At 42.3% G+C, this 19,701-nt stretch overlaps 1 protein-coding gene across 2 annotated transcripts in view; it reads left to right on the forward strand.

Annotated features, from left to right (window-relative positions):
• sh3rf1 (SH3 domain containing ring finger 1) overlaps positions 1-19,701 on the forward strand; it is a 33,606-nt gene that overhangs the window by 2,642 nt on the left and 11,263 nt on the right. For both annotated transcript variants that reach the window (XM_030433613.1, XM_030433611.1), the window contains exons 3-5: positions 17,131-17,406; positions 17,981-18,076; positions 19,345-19,650. In XM_030433613.1, coding sequence (XP_030289473.1) covers positions 17,131-17,406; positions 17,981-18,076; positions 19,345-19,650 — 678 coding nt within the window. The remainder of the gene's footprint in view (positions 1-17,130; positions 17,407-17,980; positions 18,077-19,344; positions 19,651-19,701) is intronic.

The raw sequence follows: 19,701 nt of genomic DNA on the forward strand, positions 1-19,701 counted from the left end.
ATAGCCTATTTAGTGTGAACTTTATAATATGGGCACACACCAGAAAACACGACATCTAGATGGGAGCCAAAAATTCACATAAATAGTAATGTGTTACCTCTTAAATGTAAAGATTCTCAACATTTGTTTGCTGTACATGAAGACGGTAAGATAACTGAAAAATGTGAGAGAGCAAAAAATATGTGGAAAACGCGTGGGCCCCCTCTTTGAGCAGCTCACGTAGGGAGGATAGTTTAGATGAAAAGATGTCAAGGTCCTGTGTAGAATCACTGGAATGTCAAAGTGCTGCTGATAATGTATCTGCCTCGCCGTGCAGGTACGGAGATCAGAGACCTCGCTGTAAATCGCTAGTGGGGGACCCGCCTCATTTGCCATAGTATCACATCAGAGGATACGTGCTCATTTCAAAGCTGTTTGTGCGTTGTGGAATTTCCCTCAATTCTTAAAAGCCTGTTTGTCAGAGATAAAGAGGTGGACATTTAAAACGACCACATTATTTTATGTTTTTAAGATTGACAGTTGATTATATCCCTCAGTGTAGGCACGGAGGGTACAGTCCTCCCCCATTCACACAGTGAATGAAAGCATGTGTGATTGTGAAGTGCATTCGATGCCGTTTCTTATTTGCCTTTCTTTTTCAATTGTTTTGTGGAATGTCAGGTTATTGACTAGCAAGTCTAGTTCAAATTCTTCCATCCTATGGTGTTTTGCTGATGACGGAGAAGAAGAAAAGACGTGGTTGTGCAGGTGTAACGTTTTCCGAACATGAAAGGCGGAGATCAAAGCGCTCGCTGATTGCCCAGTCTGATCTCTGGCCAGTGCTCCATGGGGACTGAGCGCTTCACTGCCCCTGGGTGACTCCCTCAGTCCCACTTCTTTATTGTTCGTCATCTGTTCCCCGATTTTTGGGGTATTTCAAGGCTTGAAGCTGCTCCTCTGGTGCAGTGCCCCTGTTCAAGCAGAGCTCCACCTCCGAATCTTATATGGCCAGAGAATGGCTGGGAGGGGAGGGTGGTGGGGACTGCCTGACAGATGCACAACAGGGTTTTGTTTCGGGTCCCCTCTGATCTTACTGACTGACCGACACGTGTAGAGTGGCCAAGAGAGATCGTGTGTGTGTGTGTGTGTGTGTGTGTGTGGAGGGCTACCAGTCACAGAAGCTGATGAGTGTTAAGTGAAGGCGTCACGACCAAAAGGGACAAATGTTTTGTGTTCTACCTTGCACAGTCAGCTTAGGGCCCCTCCTCTTCCCATTTCCAGGGTTGCAGCAGTTGTTTGACACTCTGCCATGGCATTTCTTTGATGAGAGGGAATAAAAAGGCACGTCTTGTGGTTGTCTGGTCCTTCACAGTCAGGTCGATGACTCACCTCCATGGTGCTCCATTACATGGATGTTTTGTCTTCCTCTTGGCCCTGTTGACTCACATAACACAGTATTTTGTTCGCACAGATTGAGACCAGATAGCTCAGTGGTATTTTTGCGTGAGAGCAAGTAAAGCCATTGGAGCTGTCTGGGAGTCAAAGGTCAGGGTTCAGGAGTCATGGCAGTCAGGGGTCGGAGCCGACCAGGGAGAGGGGAGAAGAATTAGAGAAGGCTTTCAGTGGATGTCTTCAGTTATCATTATTGTCCTCTTGAGGGTTGAGGCATCGGTCCCATGGATTTAAAGTATAGCTTCTTCTTTTATGTTTACTGTTTTTGCAGTAATGATTTAGTGTTTGTTTTAATGGTGTTGTGCAGTAGCCATAGTTAAGGTTACATTTTGAGCTCTGATATTGTGCAATAATACCCATGACATATGCTTATAATTCACAATAATAACTTCCCTCTGTGAGTGTGTGACTGTCTTTGTGTGTTTCGTTGATGGGAAATGAGAGACTATTCTTTCCCAAGCTCCTGGGGTTGTAATTAGGTCATTGTCTTTTCTTTGGTAATGAGAGCTTTATACAGGGAAAGTTTTGCTTTTTATAGGCCTCTTACGTTTAATGGCACCCTCCACCTGCTATTATTTCTCATTATCTTCAAATCCACGAATTGCTTCTAAACAAACAGGAAGCAAAACACATCTGTTTAATTATGTATTATTTGCTGCTGATTGGAGGAAGTTATTTAATGTCTTGTTACCACCAATACACTGCAGGTTTTTGTTCCCCAGTAATTTTTATAATACATTTTTTGGTGTGTTTTTTTTGTCCTCTCTCTTTGTTCATGATTTATGAAAAAGAATGCTGTTTATGGGTTCCTTATGTTGAGGTATCTCATTAAAATTCCTGTGCACCTCCCTCGTCTGAGGTCGATGAGTCACGCTGGCCCTCTTTGATGACATCATATTGTTGTTGAAGCCTTTCCTTTTGGCCGGCTGGCTGACCTCTGCCTGCGCGACAGAACCCCGTCATTACACCCTCACACAGCCCACATACTGGCAAACACATACTTACTGCTTTCCACTGGGAATTTTTCAAGAGGCCTTTGGTCTATTCATTCCTGCTCTCTCTCAACACACTCACACTTTTCCCCTGCCTCCTCTGTATTTCCCACGGAGGTCTACAAGTAGCCGTGACCTTCTGGACAGTGTGTGTCAGGGATTTTGGAGCCACCTGTAATTTTCTCTTATGAGACAGAGGCTGTATTTTCCCCCCATATCTTCTGCTGTGTTTCTCCTCCCTCCTCAATGTCTAAATCCAGGCTGGAGCCTGTTAAAGGTCTAATGAGATTAGCGTTTATTAGACAGTGAGTCGGCACTGCTCCCCGTTCTCCTCTTACTGCTGACTGCTGACTCTCATTCTGTGGAAACAAAACACTTGTTATTTAGTGAAGCAAACGGCATGTTTGTCTCTCTGGTTGCCACTGTGTTTTTTTCAAAGACTTATCTAAAGCGCCTTATGTCAGTTTGTGTCTTGTTGACAAGTGCAGTTTTTCAGTGCCAGGTTTTTAGATGTACTCTTGAAAGAATGGTTTCTGATAGTTTTGTTACCCAAAGTATCAAGACAGCAGATAGAGATTTTCATACCACCAATGAGAAACACAGAAGGTTGCAAATGTATCCATTTCCTTTACCATCCATACTATACAACGATGTAATCTGGCCAAAAAGATAATATCACGATCAAGTTCACATTTTTGCACACATGGTTCCCTCATCTGGAAGTCAGTGGATTTTTTAGATGGGTTTTCAGTTTCATGGTTGAAATAAGGTCTGTGGTTAACACAAGTTTAAGAGATTTTCAGGTTTATATGCCACATATGAATTAAAGGCATTTATGTGTCTTTGAAATGCTTTTGCTAATAAGTGGATAAATGAGACTACAGAAGTTGTGATTGAACATTGAACACAATGACCCCAAACAAAGGATTGGCTTGGATTTCTTAGACGATGAGGTTAGGTGATGTTTGAGGGGCACCAGGACAGGCACCTTGAGCCGATCGGCAGCCAATTGCTCTCCTAACCTACATAGGGCATGACATAAGTTTTGGAAGTGAACGAGCAAGAGGACAGTCATGCTGTAGGAAGTTACTGTCCCTCATGTATGTGTTTATATAATCCTCAAGGAAAAGTTCAAAGACCCAATCATGTGATTAAGGTGCAGCCACGGCCTCCTCATTGTAGTGTTACCCTGCTCCCCTGATGAAGGGTGTGTGACTCTCTGTCTTTTCAGGGCTTTCAGGATTTGCCAGACACATAGAGGAAAGAGTTGACTTGTTTGTCTCAGTCTCTCAATCTTTTTAACCTCTCTTTCCCATGCGTAGGAGGATGTTTTGTGTTAGTGTGTGAGTGTCTCTCTTAGGAATGCCTTGAGTAGTTGCAGGTCACTGTTTTCCTCTAAACATTGGGCTTGTCTAGTCTCGTCCCACATGTCAGCTCATGTTCGCCGTCTTCAGTCAACCTTCTTTAAGTATCAACGCATATCTATGTGTACGTTTGTTGCTGTTAGACGTGCAGTGCTGTGCTTTGATTCCCAGGTAAAAGTGGTGATTTGAAAGTGTAGTAGAGGCCTGTGTCTGTCATGCATGAAGTGTGGTTCTGTTGATAATCACGCTTGCAGTGATGTGCCTCTGCACCTGAAAGCCCCAGGGAAGATTCAGCTGCAGCAGTTGTATCTTGTTGCAAGATCTTTTCATATTCTTCCACAGTTTGAGCCATCTGGTCATCATTTTCTCTGCAGTTTGGACAGTCTCGCTCCCTCATGTGAACTGATGATAACATTTTACCACATTCTGTAGGTTTTCTTAACAAAGATGGGTTCGTGTTTGTTGTTATTTCCAGTGGTTTTAACACTAAATTCTGGGTGGTCCACCAACCAAAAATGCCACATTTGCCGATGGCACAACCCCCCTGCTGCTTCCGTCCATATCTCAGCTCCTGACAAGTCTGTCAGCAGGACAATAGTAAGGGAAGCAGCCGTGACCTTCTTTACCACCGTCCTGTCACACCTGTGGGGGCCTCTGAAAGCATTTCTTTAGCACTCCTTTTATATGTGTGGTCCAGTGGCCAAGGTCCCTTTTTGGAATCATGTTTTGTGGACCAGCTCTTATCAGTAGTTTGTTTTATTGTCCACTTTTGACGTGGCTGTCGTCATACCTGAGAAACGCATAATGCATTTTATTGCAGTAATTTTATTTCATCTAGTCTCCTGGCTCAGTTCACTCCAGATTGTTTTCAGTGGAATTTATTCTTTTGTCTGTTTTGTCAGCTGTTTGACAACATGTGTCCCATTGTGTCCCTCCCTTATTCCCAAACTGCCCCTAATACCTGCTGCCTGGCCGTAACAGAGCAGTTTGACCCCTCACCCTGTGTTGTGATTGGTGGGTCAGGATTGGTCATCCATGGGCCGTTTGACTGCTGGCATGTTAAGTGTTTAGTTCCCATCCCCAAGGCAGAATCATGATGTGCTAGGAGTTTCGTTTTCAGTTGTTTGACCTCTGACCCAAGAACTATTACTAGCTCTTCACGCAGCAGCAGCAGCTGCCGCTGGCTCACCTTGCTGCTGCATGAGCGATGTGTGGTCCCAGACCTCCTTCTGAGATGGGGAAAAATGATTCTATAAAATATTTTAAATGATTTCCGCAGATCTCTGGCCTTTCTTCTGTAAGCCCTGTGTGTTTGCTGTTCAGCAATGTGCTGAGAAGTTTCCTGTTTTTCTTTGAGGCCCAGAGGTGCAGTTAATCTGCATTTGTCCCCCGACTGACATCTTTGTTCCAGCTGTGAGAAGACACTGTGCATCCGGTGTATTTTTCATACAGTATATCTTTTGTTTAAAAGACAGTATTGATGTTACTGCCCAGCAACATCTTATGTACCATGGTTTCTGTTATATATTTATTGCAGTCAGAATAGTTGTCACAGTAAAAATAAACTATAGCTCTCTTTCTGAACCATAAGTTTAAAGTTGAGATTGTTTGTGACAAGTGATTTGTATGTAAACAAAGTGCAACTGTTGGCAGGAGACTGCATGTTTGAAGAGAATATTGTTTTCCATGATTGCCAGATCTTCTAAACTGCCTGTTATTTTCTTGATTACTTGAGATTACTTTTCCTCTGTAAAATGTCAGAAAAAAGCAAAAAAAATTATCTTTTTTTGGTCCAAACAGTTCAGAACCTGAAGAGATCCAGTTTTGATTAAAACCTGAAACGGAAAACTCTCTCAATAATTGACTTGGACAATTGTGCACTCATCAAAATATTTGCAGAATAATTTTATGTTGTTTGATTAATCAGTAAACCTTTTTTGAAAGGTCCCATTTCCCGATGGGTAAAAAATGACTAATCTATATTTTGTAAGAAAATCTCTCCAATCTTGAGAGCCCTGCTACTGTGTTCTTAGTTACTCCACATGTGTGAGGTCTTTCTTGCTGACAGTGTGTGATTAATTACTGAAGTGCACTTGAATAGGGGAGAGCACTGACAAAGACCTGGGGTTTCTTTCATGCATGATATGCCGTCTGCACACACAGCCAACTGCAAGCACTGACTGCAGAATCACATTCACACTAGTTTCCCATCATAACTGTTCTGACTCAAGGCAAATGTACTTTGAGCCAAGTCGTTTTACACAAACACAAACCCAGCCCTCTGTGAGTTTGGCCTGACCAAGCCAGGGCAATGTTTGTTTTAATGACTCACAGACTGATTTTAGTTCCGCTAGGGCCCTTATACAGTGCGCAGCCACAAAAACACAGGTGTGTAGTCGGTACACAAACAGATCTGTGCCAGCACTATGTTGAAATGTCAGCGCAGGTTGGAGCCAAGGAGCCTGTATTTTGTTTCTCCATGATGGAAAGGTGTGATCCTCATGCTGCTCATGTCAAGGAGAAGCCCATTAGCTCTCATGTATATGGACAACCTGATTAGTTTTAGAGGCACCAGCATCTGTCTCTCCTTTCTGCCCAGTGCTTAATGGCATTACTGTGGACTGAGTAACCACAGCAACCTGGATTTATGTTATGTGAGTCTGTGCCAGCAGAATTGTCTACTTGTCAAATGTCTTGAGTCTTACGAGCCCTGCGTACGTGTGGCCTAATTTGTCTAATGTGACATGTCAAGATAGCCATGAAAATAGAGCTGCAACGATTCATCCATTAGCTGTCAACTGCTAAAATAATCACTAACTGTTTGAATAATCAGTTCATTCATTTCACAACTCTGTGACAGCAAACTAAATATCTTTCAGTTGTGGACAGAACAAAACATTGAAGGACATCATCTTGGGCTTTGGGAAGCAAAAATAAGGGTTTCGTATTGGCGCATATTGGACCACATATACACTGATCCTGATATACCTGTGAAATATCAATATCAGTCAGTCTGGCTCCAATACACTTTTTCATTCTTATAGTGCTGAAAATATAAAGCCTGTTTTCTTAATTAAGATGTTCTACTGTAAAGTAAAATCTGAGCTGTACTTGCAAAGCTCAGTTGTCGGAGAGTGACAAAACTACTTAAATGGAGTAACTGCTTTAATAGTGTTGCCCTGTTAATGACTAAATCCTCAGCAAATCTTTGCAGAGGAACAAAAAACTACTGAGGGCCCCAAACTCTGAGCTCCTCAGATCTGCCCCTCATGGCTCCTCCACCGTCGCTCCAGAACGTGATGCCTCACTTAGCATTCAGTGGACATAAAGGAAACCTAGCAGCTACATGTTACATCTGGGTTGAGTTGAGGTTGGAATGGACAAACACACTCACACACTTCCTTAAGAAAGTGAAAGATGGTCAGTGATGTGCGGCCTCTAGAGTCGGAGAACAGATGCAGTGTTTGTGCCTTGGCCTTTTGCCAGTCCTGTGTCAATATCCTGGCTTTGTTTGTCCACTGTTGAGGCGTACAAATACCAGCCAATGCAAGCAAATCTTCTTCAGTCGCCCACTGGTCTGAGATGCAACACTGGACAATTGAAAGATGTGCAGGCATATGAGACTGACATATGCCTGCGCAGACACACTTTTAACACAGATAACAGGTAGACAACATAGTGCTGACGACAGCAGTTTTTTGTTTTTTTTTTATATTCAGCAACTACAGAATAAGTAGTGGTCCAGTTCCATGTCAAATTTCCCCCTCAAGTTGCAACTCCCTGCATAAATCGAAGTCGCCTGACCAGACCAGAGCAGAGCAGAGCAGAGCAGGTGGCTCACCCTGAATGACGAAGAGGAACAAAAGGCCACAGACACTGCACGCTTTCAGCAGCACAGTGGAGAGTAATGTGAGGAAATGCTTAGTATGCAGCTCATATTTACTGGTACTCAATACACAGATACTGTGACATTTGTGAACTAATCCCTCTGTAGCTTGGATACAAACTTACTTATGTGCAACTCCTCTCTTGATGGTAATGCAGGTTCTTGGACACCTGTGTTGTTGAAGGTAATGATCTCATCGACAGTTGAAATAAAGCCTTTTACCCAAATGCTCTTTTGATCAGTGAGGGCGGTCACGGCTAATTCTAACTCCCAAATTAAATTAAATGAGCTTTCAATTTTGACACTGTTGTAGTCAGAGATGTTCCATTTATTTTCTTTATATTGATTTGTATGGGAAGGTAGATTTAAGTAACTGAACTTTGTTACAAAACTGTTAAACTGTTAGTAAATTACCCCCATCTTTTTAAAGAATTTCAACATGTAAATGACTGTACCCAGATTCGATAGTCTAACAATGGCGTAGCTGTTTAAAGAATCATAGCCCACTGCTTCTTCAGCTTCACTGAAATGTGAGCATCGCATTGCAATTTAGGGAAGCAACATTACTTGTCAATTTGTCTTCAATCCAGCTTGTTTTAAATAGTTCTCCAGTAAGGTCAGAGGTTGTGTAACTCAGACAGTGTCGCAGATGAATATGAATTTCAGGTGGACAATATCTTTTAAAATGTTCACGCATTTTACATTTGTTTTTTCTTTAATAGATATAGAGCTACTGACTCTGTGCCTGCATGTAGATGTCGAAGAGCCGTATTATAGGTTCAGGATGGCGGGTCTTGCTTCCTCAACCCTATTTTCTTTTCAGCCTTTTGATCTCACACTGTTTCACTCCGCTTCGCTTTCTACTCTGCTAGCTCCCCTGCACTCTCTGTCTGCTCTGAAATGTGAGTGGGTTCCTGTGAGAACAGTGTTAAGCCCAGTGTATGAACTGGCACAGAGTTAAAGAGTCGTGTTCTTTCAGTTTTTAGTCTGGCAAGCAGTCTGGGTGATCCAGGGGCCACCCAGAACCAGCCTTTACCCTCATCTGAGGCCAGCCAGGTAAAGAAACCAGCCCATACACATAAGGCTACACGAAGAGATGTGCCAGTCCATGTGCAAGTGGTTTCGTGCAATTACATTTTCACAGTAGAGCCTACACATACAGCCAAGCACACGAGAGCTTCATGAAAACCGCATGTGTGACAGCTCTACAGTGTGTGCGAACGCTCTCCCATAAATCCATACTCCCTTCCTGCTAAAATGCTTTCTTTCTGATGACTAATCTTAAGCTTACTAAGTGCACTCAGCTCAGAAATGTCTTGATTGAATGTCCATGTGGTGAATGTTTTTATAAACCCCACCATCATCCACCGCTACCTAAGACAGAAAGCTCAATGTAGTTCCTGGTTTTGCACATTGCACCCTTGTGGGCTCTGTATGATCAAAGCCATTTTTCTTGGCGTTGGGATAGTCTAGCAACCAGATTCCCATGAGCCCCCAGGCGACACCTTACAGCGTGGCTTTAAAAGTGTAAATTGCTGTATTCAGTGAGTGGTGACTCCTGAGATGTGTTTTGTAGCTGGCACTCAGGAGAGTAGAGGACATTGTTAGTGTTAGGCTAACTGAGAGATGACCAAGGAACATCAGGAAGAACAGAAGGAGAGTTTTGAGGTCTTGAAACTTCCTGTTTCTTTCACGTTGGATCCAAGCTTCCATCTGGCCGCCAGACTGCTCTGTGCCTGCAGACTAATGTGTCGGCCCTCATTTGCTATTTAGCGAGAGCAACAAACAAGCACGAGTTGTCACAGGGTAAAACTCTTGGAGCGCTCGAATGGTTTATTGCCTATTTCCCTCCTTGGGAAATGCAGTCAAGTGAGTGTCTGTTAGATTGTATTTATTTTAGGAATCTGCTTAATGATGCTCCTATTTTTATTTTCTTTTATTCTGTATGGGAAAAGTGCAGTGTTCAACAAAAAAATTACTCCTACTGAACATTTTAACCAATGTAAGTCTATTTTTTGCCTGATTAAGCAATTAAAGTAATTTATCACATCATGGACAAATCCAATATTGCCATAACAGAATTATTTCATTCATCTGCAACATTGTCTGTAATGCCTTAAATACAACCAGATGATTGTTTGAGAAGTATATCATGCACAAGTTTAACGTTTGCTGCTTGACACTGTAAGTTTCATTTCGGACTCAAGAATTAGCTTTCTAGTAATTAATAAGCTTAAGAGGTGCTGGTAGGTGGATTTTGTTACCCTCGGAGAGAGCCATGGTACCGGTTTCCCTCTGTTTCCAGTGTTTATGCTAAGCAATGCTAACTGGCTCTTGGCTGTAGTATTAAACTTGCCGCACTGTTTTGAGAGTGGCATTGATCTTCTCATCTGACTCTTAGCATGAAAGTGAATAAACATAGCCCATAAACTTCACCACTGCCTTGGGCCCCATCATTGCACTCTCCCCCAGAACCGCACTTATTGGACTCTAAATGACTCTCCCTCATAAGATTCACGACACTGTCAAGAGACCTATAAATAGCCAAAAAAAGTGCTCCTGTGTGGCGTTTCCATAGAAACCAGAGAAAGGAAGTTTTTCTTTTGTCTGAGACGGAGAGGGAGACAACAGCTCTAGATGAGTAAGCCGTGTCATGAGGCTTCTCATCTGGAAGTCCTAGTTATCCCAGTCTCAACGAGTGGAAGTTTGGCATCCCATTTATAAAGTGGTTTTCCCCTTGATTGCATCATTCTTGGTATTCCACATGTTTAAGCTTTTTTGGACATATTACACTATCAATTTGCTCGGCCCTTATTTGCCACCATTGGTTATTGCAACAATGAAGAAATGCCACCTAAAGACACAGCGGAAATCAAGACCCATTCATTTCAACAATTTATAATGATAACAAACCTCTTATCAATACTTAATCACAACAACTTTATCCACAACCATATATGTAATAGACCCTGAAAAAGACAAACAGTTAACAGATAAACAGACTAGGGCTGGGAAATATGTCCTAAAAAATTTTATCTCCGATTTTTTCACACCAAATTCGATTTATGATTTTACTCGATTTTTTTCCTTCTCTAAGATAAACTTCAAATGACAAATAAATTATTGAAAGCATTGCATTTATTTCAATGCTTTCATTTAAAATAAATTTGCCCTGCCGTTGTAAACGGTGCACCTCTGAACTCACTTGAAAAAATAAATAAAAGTGCATCCTTTTGAAAGAAGGTGCTTTTGTAAACATAAATTTAATACTTTTACAAATACTTTTGCAATCGGTTTTTATATCCCTGAAGACATGTAAACTAAATCAAACATCTGCATGCATTGCATAGTAAACATCACATGTTGGTAGCTGAACAGGACATGAGGTGTGTGCTTGATGTCTTTTTAACACATTTTTGACTAGGAAGACGAGCCTGTCTACTTCCTCTGGCTTGAGACATTATGCCCTGTTGGGGCTTCGTAACACAAACCTGCGGTCGAACATTTTCAGCATGCGGATGAACCTGTTCCACTGTACGGGCATCATATCTTTAGCGATATGAACCGTGACTGCATCCGTAAAAGCTGTCCACCGGGATTCTTTCTTGTCATACGGGACACAATGATTAAATGATTCCACTAATGTTGGCTGCTTTATAGTGGGTGTTTGTGGGTTGCCGTGGCCTTGTGCATCTCGTAGTGAACAAGTGTCCCACTCTGATACAGGCGTCTGTTTGAGATGCTGAAATAAATGGGTCGGTCTGCTGCCTTTAGTTGCAACAGCCTATAAACAAACTTTGCAGCGGACCATGGTTTGGCGCTACAGAACCAAGCTACTAACAAGAAAGTCCCTTTTCGGGAACGAACTCTTTGCTTGCTGCCATGTTGTTGTGTTTGTTTCTCTGTGGAAAGTCAATGCGGGGGTATGAACTACGGGAGCCCATGGGGAGCGGCAGCGGAGCAAGTTAAAGAGAAAATCTTTTTTTTTTTTTTTATTCGTCCTAAACGACAAACTCGAATTAACCGATTTTACCGATTTATTGCCCAGCCCTAAAACAGACTAAATATATGAAAAAGAAAATACGAATATAGATAATTAAACTAACAAATATCACTAATATTGTTGGAAGGAAAATACAACTACATGTGCAGCTTCATCCTCTGCTCTGATTGTGTGAACATGATCATTCACTCAACTGTGTGCTTGGTTAGTTTTGTTGAATAACGGCCTCTCTTTCTGGCTTCTGGCTTTCATAAGCGTGATATCTGTGCCTTTTGTCTGCCTCTCTTTGTCTGTCGCCCAGTTCCTGCGTTTTACACCAACAAACCCTCAGGTCTTTAGACAGTGTGGTGGAAGCAGTGAAAGAGGCCTGCTCTACAGTGGTCATTAAAAAGCCCATTAGGAATCAATTTAAACTAATGCAGCACTAATGGAATCAAGATGGCCCATAGCTTCAGATTTCCTCTCTCCCATCATGTGTCAATGCCTGTGCCACAATGTTGGTGGCAAGATCATCAGTAAACAGCTACTTGGTAATGAACAACAAATGTCCCATGACCACCTGGTCAGTGTGGCAGATGCTGCTTGTGCTCCTACTGGTACAATGTCTGACATATCTTGGCCTGAAAATGTTTGTAGAAGGGTAAACCAGACAGGCCACCCCTCCCACCCCCCCATCGTACACAATGTTTTGGCAGTAGTACCCCCTGCTCATTGTAAAACCCCTGCAGAGCTCCTGGAGGTATCCATATGGGAGTGGATTCATGTCTGGCACTTAGACAGAGGGGGTAAAGGTTTATGTCTGCTGTGCTTACACACATCCCTTGAACTGCTGATGTAGAAAAAGCTACCTAACCTTGATTTTTTTCCCCCTGTACTTTCTTTTTTCTTTTTTGAATTCTGGTCTGGACATCAGGCAGAAATGTACTCCTCCCAACACTTTACCCAATGTTAAACCCTATTTTTTGCCTGTGAAATCAATACCTAGCTAATTCAACCCATTCATCATATCATGCACAAATCCTGGAAATCCAATATTGGCGTAACACAATCATTTCATTTAGTGGATTAAACCCAACCGGATCAACAATCCCTCAGTGTATAGTGCACACGTTGAATGCTTGCTGCTTGGCACTTGTTTTTAGTTTTTATTTGGCACTCGAGCATTAGCTGATTCTGCGGGCATTAAACCTAAAATATAACCTTGATATTTTTCCCCCTGTATAGACGAGCTGTTTCTCAGAGCCCAAAGTTATGTCTTCAAATTGCTTCTCAGTTCCATCCAACACGCAAAGTTTACTGTCAAAAATAACAAAGCAAATCATTCCATTTAAGAAGCAGCAAATCTTGACATTTTTGCTTGAAAAATTATAAATCAATTCAAACAAAACACATTTCTTTCGACTCTCTGATAAATCAATTGATACTTTACTTTGATTGAACTGATAGTCTTGACTGTCTCCGAGCCATGTTTATAGCAGTTAAATAGTGTGCTGAAACTGAAAGACCTACAGGACGCCTCTTTGTTGTTTTTAAAACCTCTCGCGCGAAATGTACGATGTGAAGACAAACTGTTAGTGTGATTATCCCCATTTGACCTAGTCTTAGCTCCACTGTATACATACATCGTGTGTGTTTTTTATGCCTGTCTGCTCACTGGTTGTTGACATTTGGCTGCGCTGTAGAGCAAAACACTTGAGTAATTCAGTTATAGTGTTCTCTTCCACAGCACTGGATTATAACAGCCAAATCCCTTTAGCACACCGGTCTAATTGCATTATATGCAGTACAGGAGTAATTGCACACACCATCTGATGCTCTACACATTCAGCCTAATCTCACTCTTTTTTAATCTCCCTGTCTTTATCTCGCTCAAACACAAATGTAAGATAATAGTGTTAGTATTCTTAATTTTAGTACAAATGTAATTAAAAATTGGAGGTCTGATTTTCAACAAAGGATTGTACTGAACACCACCCAATCATTTATCCTCTAAAGGAAAATGAGCACTAACACTTTTCTGACACAATTCATAATGTATAAACCTTTGTCTCCTGAGTGTTGCTTGGACTGTTCTGTCCCTCATGAGGTCCCTTAATCCCCTGAAAGAGGAGACACTGTTCCCACACATGCTTGTTGTGGTCTTAAGACCTGGCCCCATCTCCCGTGTCCTCCTCCTTCAATGGACGGTTGTGAATTAGTGGACAAACATTCATATTGTAACACAGTAATGGCTGATAAAACTGTTAAGTTGTAGGTCCTATTTGATACCCAGGTTGTTGTTTAAAGGCAAAGTTTGATTTGTTTTTCAGGGGTAGATGTTTTAACAAAAATCAAAAGACTGTACGGTTTCTCTTTGACAGTTATTAACATCTCAAAGATGCAGTATGAGGATGTTGTGAAAGTAGATGCCTGCTTTAGCCGACTTCATTAACTTTTTTATCTCCCTCTGTTTATGCAGCTGATGCAGGCTAATGAACCATGAAAATCCTCAAAACATTTATTTTAACTGATAATACGCTGTACTGTTAAGCATATTTATCATGTGAAGAAGTCTGAGAACCGAGAGTGTTTGTGTCACAAAATCATCTATCTGCTTTCTATGTTGATAGTCGCCACCACTAATGGGCTGTTGGATGGAAATATTGTGATTCTGAATACTACTGTTCATATAGGGATGAGAACAAGTTGAGGTGCAATATCAGGTTTTATTTTACATTTTTTGTTCATACAATAAGCCCATGTTGGGGGCCTCAAAATAAAGAATCACAAGCCTAGATCATGTTTTAGTTACCTAGGATCTAATAAGGGAGTTTTGAGATTAAACTTTTTTGGAGTATTTATATTTTAGCCACTCCTTACTTTCCATTTCTGTCAGAAGCACAGTCCCATTTCTTCTCCAGAGGGGATGTTTGGTAAGGACTGATGGTGCTCCTGTATGCAGGTCCACCGCAGACACAACAGCACACTGTCTCCATGGACACAAACCGGATATTAACCCCCCCAGCCATCACCCATCCCCAGTTTTGCTCTCTCGTGCACACCACCTCTTACAGCTAGAGGCCCCTAAAGTCTCTCTCTACTCTTTCTCTCTCACTATGTTAAGTCGAGTGAAACATGGAAATGTAGCTCTTTCTTGAGGCGGGGATAGGGAGATCAAAAACCCAGCTGAAAAGTGTGCAGTAAGAGTGTGGGAGCAGATCATATTACCCTGTCAAGAGTGGAGTTGGTCTGTGTTGTCCTGTACAAAACAGGAAAAACCATACTGGCTAAAGTAATTCAGTAGAATTCAGCAGGGAAATCTTGAATTCCCACTTGTCTCAGCTAGCCAGTCTCGCTAATGGAATTGTACTTTAACACCTTTTATGATGGAATAATTTTTACCATGTGTAAAATTAATTGCATAACAATGCCAACTTTGGTTTTATTAAGTCTTGGCCGTGGTTGACAAACAAGCGCTTACAAACATCACAGTCCCAACGCGACAGGCATTTCATATTTACCATGTAATTAGATCCTGCTGGCTTTGTGTAGCTTGAACCTGATCTGTCATTTGCGACAAAAATGGCAGAGCTTCCACTTTCATTTGCATTTTCATCACGAAACTCCCTGCCAGGCCTGGGTGGGCTCAAAAGCCCCGTTTTCCCCTGAAAGGAGGCCCAGTTGCAGCGCAGTGTGCAGGGGGCTGCGGTACCCCTCCTCCCATTCCTCTCTCTCCCCACAGACTGGACCGGTAGAGCCAGGGAGCGATTGGCTCTGTGCTCTAGCCTGTGTGATTCTCTGCAGCAGGGTAATGTCACCCTGGCTCACCATCACGGCTCATTCTGTACTTTTATTCTCCTCTGAGCCTTTAAACGGTTCATTAGCCTTTAACAAGACTGCAGAGCCGGCTCCAAATTCTGCGTTAACCACACTGTCTATGTCTCGCTTTCTCACCCTGCCAGTGTCTGCCTGAGCTTAAGCTCATTCCTCTTATCACTATCTATCTATATTCCTCGTCGACTTTGCAGTTTCAGTTCCAGAGTTGAGGTCCAGTCAGTCACTAGTGTTTGTGATTCTGATCACTACGAAAGATGTCTAACAGCAGTGGGATAAATGGCGGGGGGTTGGTTTGGACTGAAGCCTTCCTCATAGACACCAACCCTGAATGGAGTACATTGATGCTTCTCTATCCTGCTACTCCCCCCTGCTCGATGTCCCTCTTTCCCGGGATTGTCATTTCCCCTGAATGGGCCTTTCAGGACTCGAGGCTAGCAGGCTGAGATACAAAACCTTCCTCGGCAAGATAAAGGGACAGAGCCATGGGCCCGCTGAAGGCGTTAGTCAGCTAGCCACAACCAGCCAGGCTCATCGCACTTTAACTGTGAACTCACAACATAGACCTTTTCACCATCAGGGAACAAACAGGACAGTTTACTGACAGACTTATGCATCCTTTTTGTTTGTTGTGTCCAGAAAAAACACGCTAAGTTAATTTCCCTCCGGGCATGGTTTCTAATTGATTCAGGAATGACACGTCTGACTGTGAGCACTATTGTGAAATCTGATGTCTTTTACAAGGATTGTTACAGTGTGTTTTTGGTGCTCAGCTTGGATATTTCCTATTTCACTGTTCTCCTTGTTCTCCGCTAGTACCTCTGTGAGAAATGTGCTTTTGGTTGGTCATTATTTTTGTATGAATCAACTAAGCTTGAACTAACTTCACAAAGAGAAAGCAAAATCTCTGTCTCTAATAAGTCATCACAACTTTGAAAGAGTAGTGACTACAGACAGAACATGGAAGCTGCATCAAAGCCAAACAAGTTTTATCAACAACTGGACAAGAAAAACAGAGATACAGAAAATTGGGAAAAGGCGCAATAGCCCCGATAAACAATCTAACCCTTGAAAAAAACTATTACACTGATGATGATGTGACATTTGACTGCTGACTGTGAGCAGCGTTTTGAAATCTGATGTCTTTTACACGGACTGTGACAGTGCGTATTTTGGGCTAAGCTTGGGTATTTTCCATTTCACTGTTCTCCAGCACTGCTCTAGTACCTCTCTGTGCTTTCAGTTGGTGATTAATTTTGCATGAGTCCTACAAACTAAGCCTGAACTTACTTTGCAAAGAAAAAGCCAAAGCTCTTGCAAACTCTCTGCAAAGTTGTGATACTTTTTTGATATTGAGAGTTCAGAATCTGTTTTCGTATTCATTCTTGTGTTATTTCTGTGTTATAAGTGACTTTTTTTCCAGAGCTGTCTCTCCAACACTGCAGCTTGTTCTGATTTTTAAAAAGCTGTGAACTCCTTCATTACTTTTTAAAAAGCCAATCTTCTGTATGCATACCAGCGACACCTATTTTTTTTCCCCTTTTCAATGCGAAACCACTTTAAACTGATGCCTGCTTAGAATAAGTATGGTGTACAGAATTTGCATACACTCTACATTTTATTCTTAATCTCTGTTTTCAGGGTGTACCCCAGCTCCCTTGTGCCAAGGCGCTCTACAACTATGACGGCAAGGAACCAGGTGACCTCAAGTTCAGCAAGGGTGACATTATTATCCTGCGCCGGCAGGTGGACGAGAACTGGTACCACGGGGAGATGGCTGGAGTCCACGGCTTCTTCCCCACCAACTTTGTCCAGGTCATCAAGCCACTGCCTCAACCACCACCTCAGTGCAAAGCTCTGTATGACTTTGAGCTCAAAGACAAGGAGGCAGACAAGGACTGCCTGCCCTTCTCCAAGGTGAGACACAGCAGCAGTGAAGCAGCCACAGTCCTGCCACGTGGTCACTGTAGTAAAACAAAAATACCTCTCATTACAGTGACACTCTGTCTTCTAAGCAGTCATTTTCTCAAGCTGTGCATGTGTTACAATGTAAGGGCTGTTAAGTGAAACGCCCAGAGAGATGGTTTATATTTTGAGCCAGACTTCTTGATGAACAGCTGTAATTAAGCTGGACAGAATGAATGCCATACAGAGCAAGGCATGGCTTAACAACAGTAATTGAGTGGTTATGTCTGTCCAGCTGTTTGGGTCATACTTTGATGTTTTTGTATTCTGTCATCAGTTGTTTATATGCCACATGAGCAAAAACAGGAAAAAAGCTTACTAAGTAGTTTTCCAAACACAACGCCATGGCTTCGACTCCAGTGTTTTTACTCTTTGGTATGTCCCCCTTTAATAAAACGTTGTCCCTACCTAATTATTTCTGTTCGGTGTTTGTTCCTCGAGGATGAGAAACACTCTTAGTTAGCAGCATCCTTAATTAGGTTCTTCCTCATGCAGCGCCGCCCTCTCTCTCTGTTTTGAATTTCAGGACGATATCTTGACTGTGATCCGCAGAGTGGATGAAAACTGGGCAGAGGGAATGCTGGGAGATAAAATTGGAATTTTTCCCATCTCATATGTTGAGGTAAGACAACTAACTAGATTCTGTTAAATGTCACCAATCATTGTTGGAGGACATGCTAGTGCAGAAGGGTTAAGATCCTTTGAATGTAGTTTTCTTTCCTTATACAGCCTGTAAAATGCATTTGATACCTCTCTTCCTTTAGAAATGCTCCAATGTGTCATAGAACCACTAAACAGGCCTTTGAAGATTTAGACAGCCCCCACTCCGAGCTCCACAGGTCTCACTTAAAAGCTTTAGGAATAATCCTGACAGAATAAATCAAATCTTTGTCCTTTAAAGATGATTTCATTTTTCATCTAAAGTCTGTAATATTCATAACAATAGGAGGCGCACTGCCACTGACAAACACGCAGAGAAGATACTGGATTTAAATGCGTTGAGTCTAAAGAAAAGCACTTTATTTCAAAAGCTGCATCAATTTTCTTTATTCCTTTCATGTGTTTTCTATCCTTTTTTATATTCATACTTTTATTCAAGGGAGAGTTTTGCAGGAACAGAATGCAGTCTATATCTAAAGTTATGCATTGTTTTGTTTTCGCGCAGCAGGAGCCACTTGAGCAGAATACATTTTTTTTGTTGCGTTCTTAACTAGATAGTTTGCACTCGTGTTCAGGTTTCATAATGCAGCTGTGAATGCAGTAGCATCCCAAACGTATAGAGCGGCACAAAATGTTCCTTTGGTTGGGCACAAAGACTGAATATCTAGGTTATAGATTCATTTCCTTGGTTACTTTTGTTGTCTTTTCAGTTATTTATTTACAATTATCCACAATTTCTGTTAAAGGTGGTCTTAAATTGAATTAGGTTCCTCACCTGGTGTGTTGCTCTTAATTCTAAGAATCTACTGACACAGGCTCTTTCCTGGATTGGAGTGAAAATCTTAGCTTTTATGTCCTAAGTAGAGGGAGCTGCTTGGGGCAACATGTGATAGCAAGTGAGAGCACCCTGTCATTAACTGAAACCTTTTTAGTGTTCCTCCTTTGATTTTTTTTTACCTTACAGGTCCCTCAGAGGGTCACAAAGTCTGAACTCACAGAGCTGGCTCAGAACTATAACTCTCACAGACTAATATGTCTCATTCTGTTGCTCACATCTCCACTGACATTATCAAGATATAGCTGTTTCATGACAGTCAACTTCGTTATAGAGAGTGACAGTTTTCATGATCGTTTTAATACTCTAAGCTCCACCACTCCCTCCCCTCTATCTGTTATTTCCACCTTACTACTCTCTCTTCATTGCCCCCTGCCTCTCTTCCTCTCTCGCAGTTCAACTCGGCAGCTCGGCAGCTTATAGAGTTGGACAAGCCGTCAGACTCCAACGGTGAATCTGGTGAGGGGGCCTCCTCGGGGCCCCAGAGCAATGGCGCTCAGCGGGCAGGGGAGAAGAAGAACAGCAAGAAGCGACATTCTTTCACCTCTCTGACCATGTCCCACAAACCCATGCTAGCTCCCCCCCCCCAGCGCCACTCCATGGAGATCAGCGGGCCGGTCCTTATCAGTTCCAGCAACCCCACAGCAGCTGCCCGGATTGGAGAGATCAGTGGGGGGCTTTCCTGCAGTGCACCTTCACAGGTAAGAAGGGGGAAGTTGGAGGAAAGCAGCTGCTGCATTGCAGGTGGCTTC

Source organism: Sparus aurata, chromosome 11, assembly GCF_900880675.1.
Source record: "Sparus aurata chromosome 11, fSpaAur1.1, whole genome shotgun sequence".
NCBI lineage: Eukaryota > Metazoa > Chordata > Actinopteri > Spariformes > Sparidae > Sparus > Sparus aurata.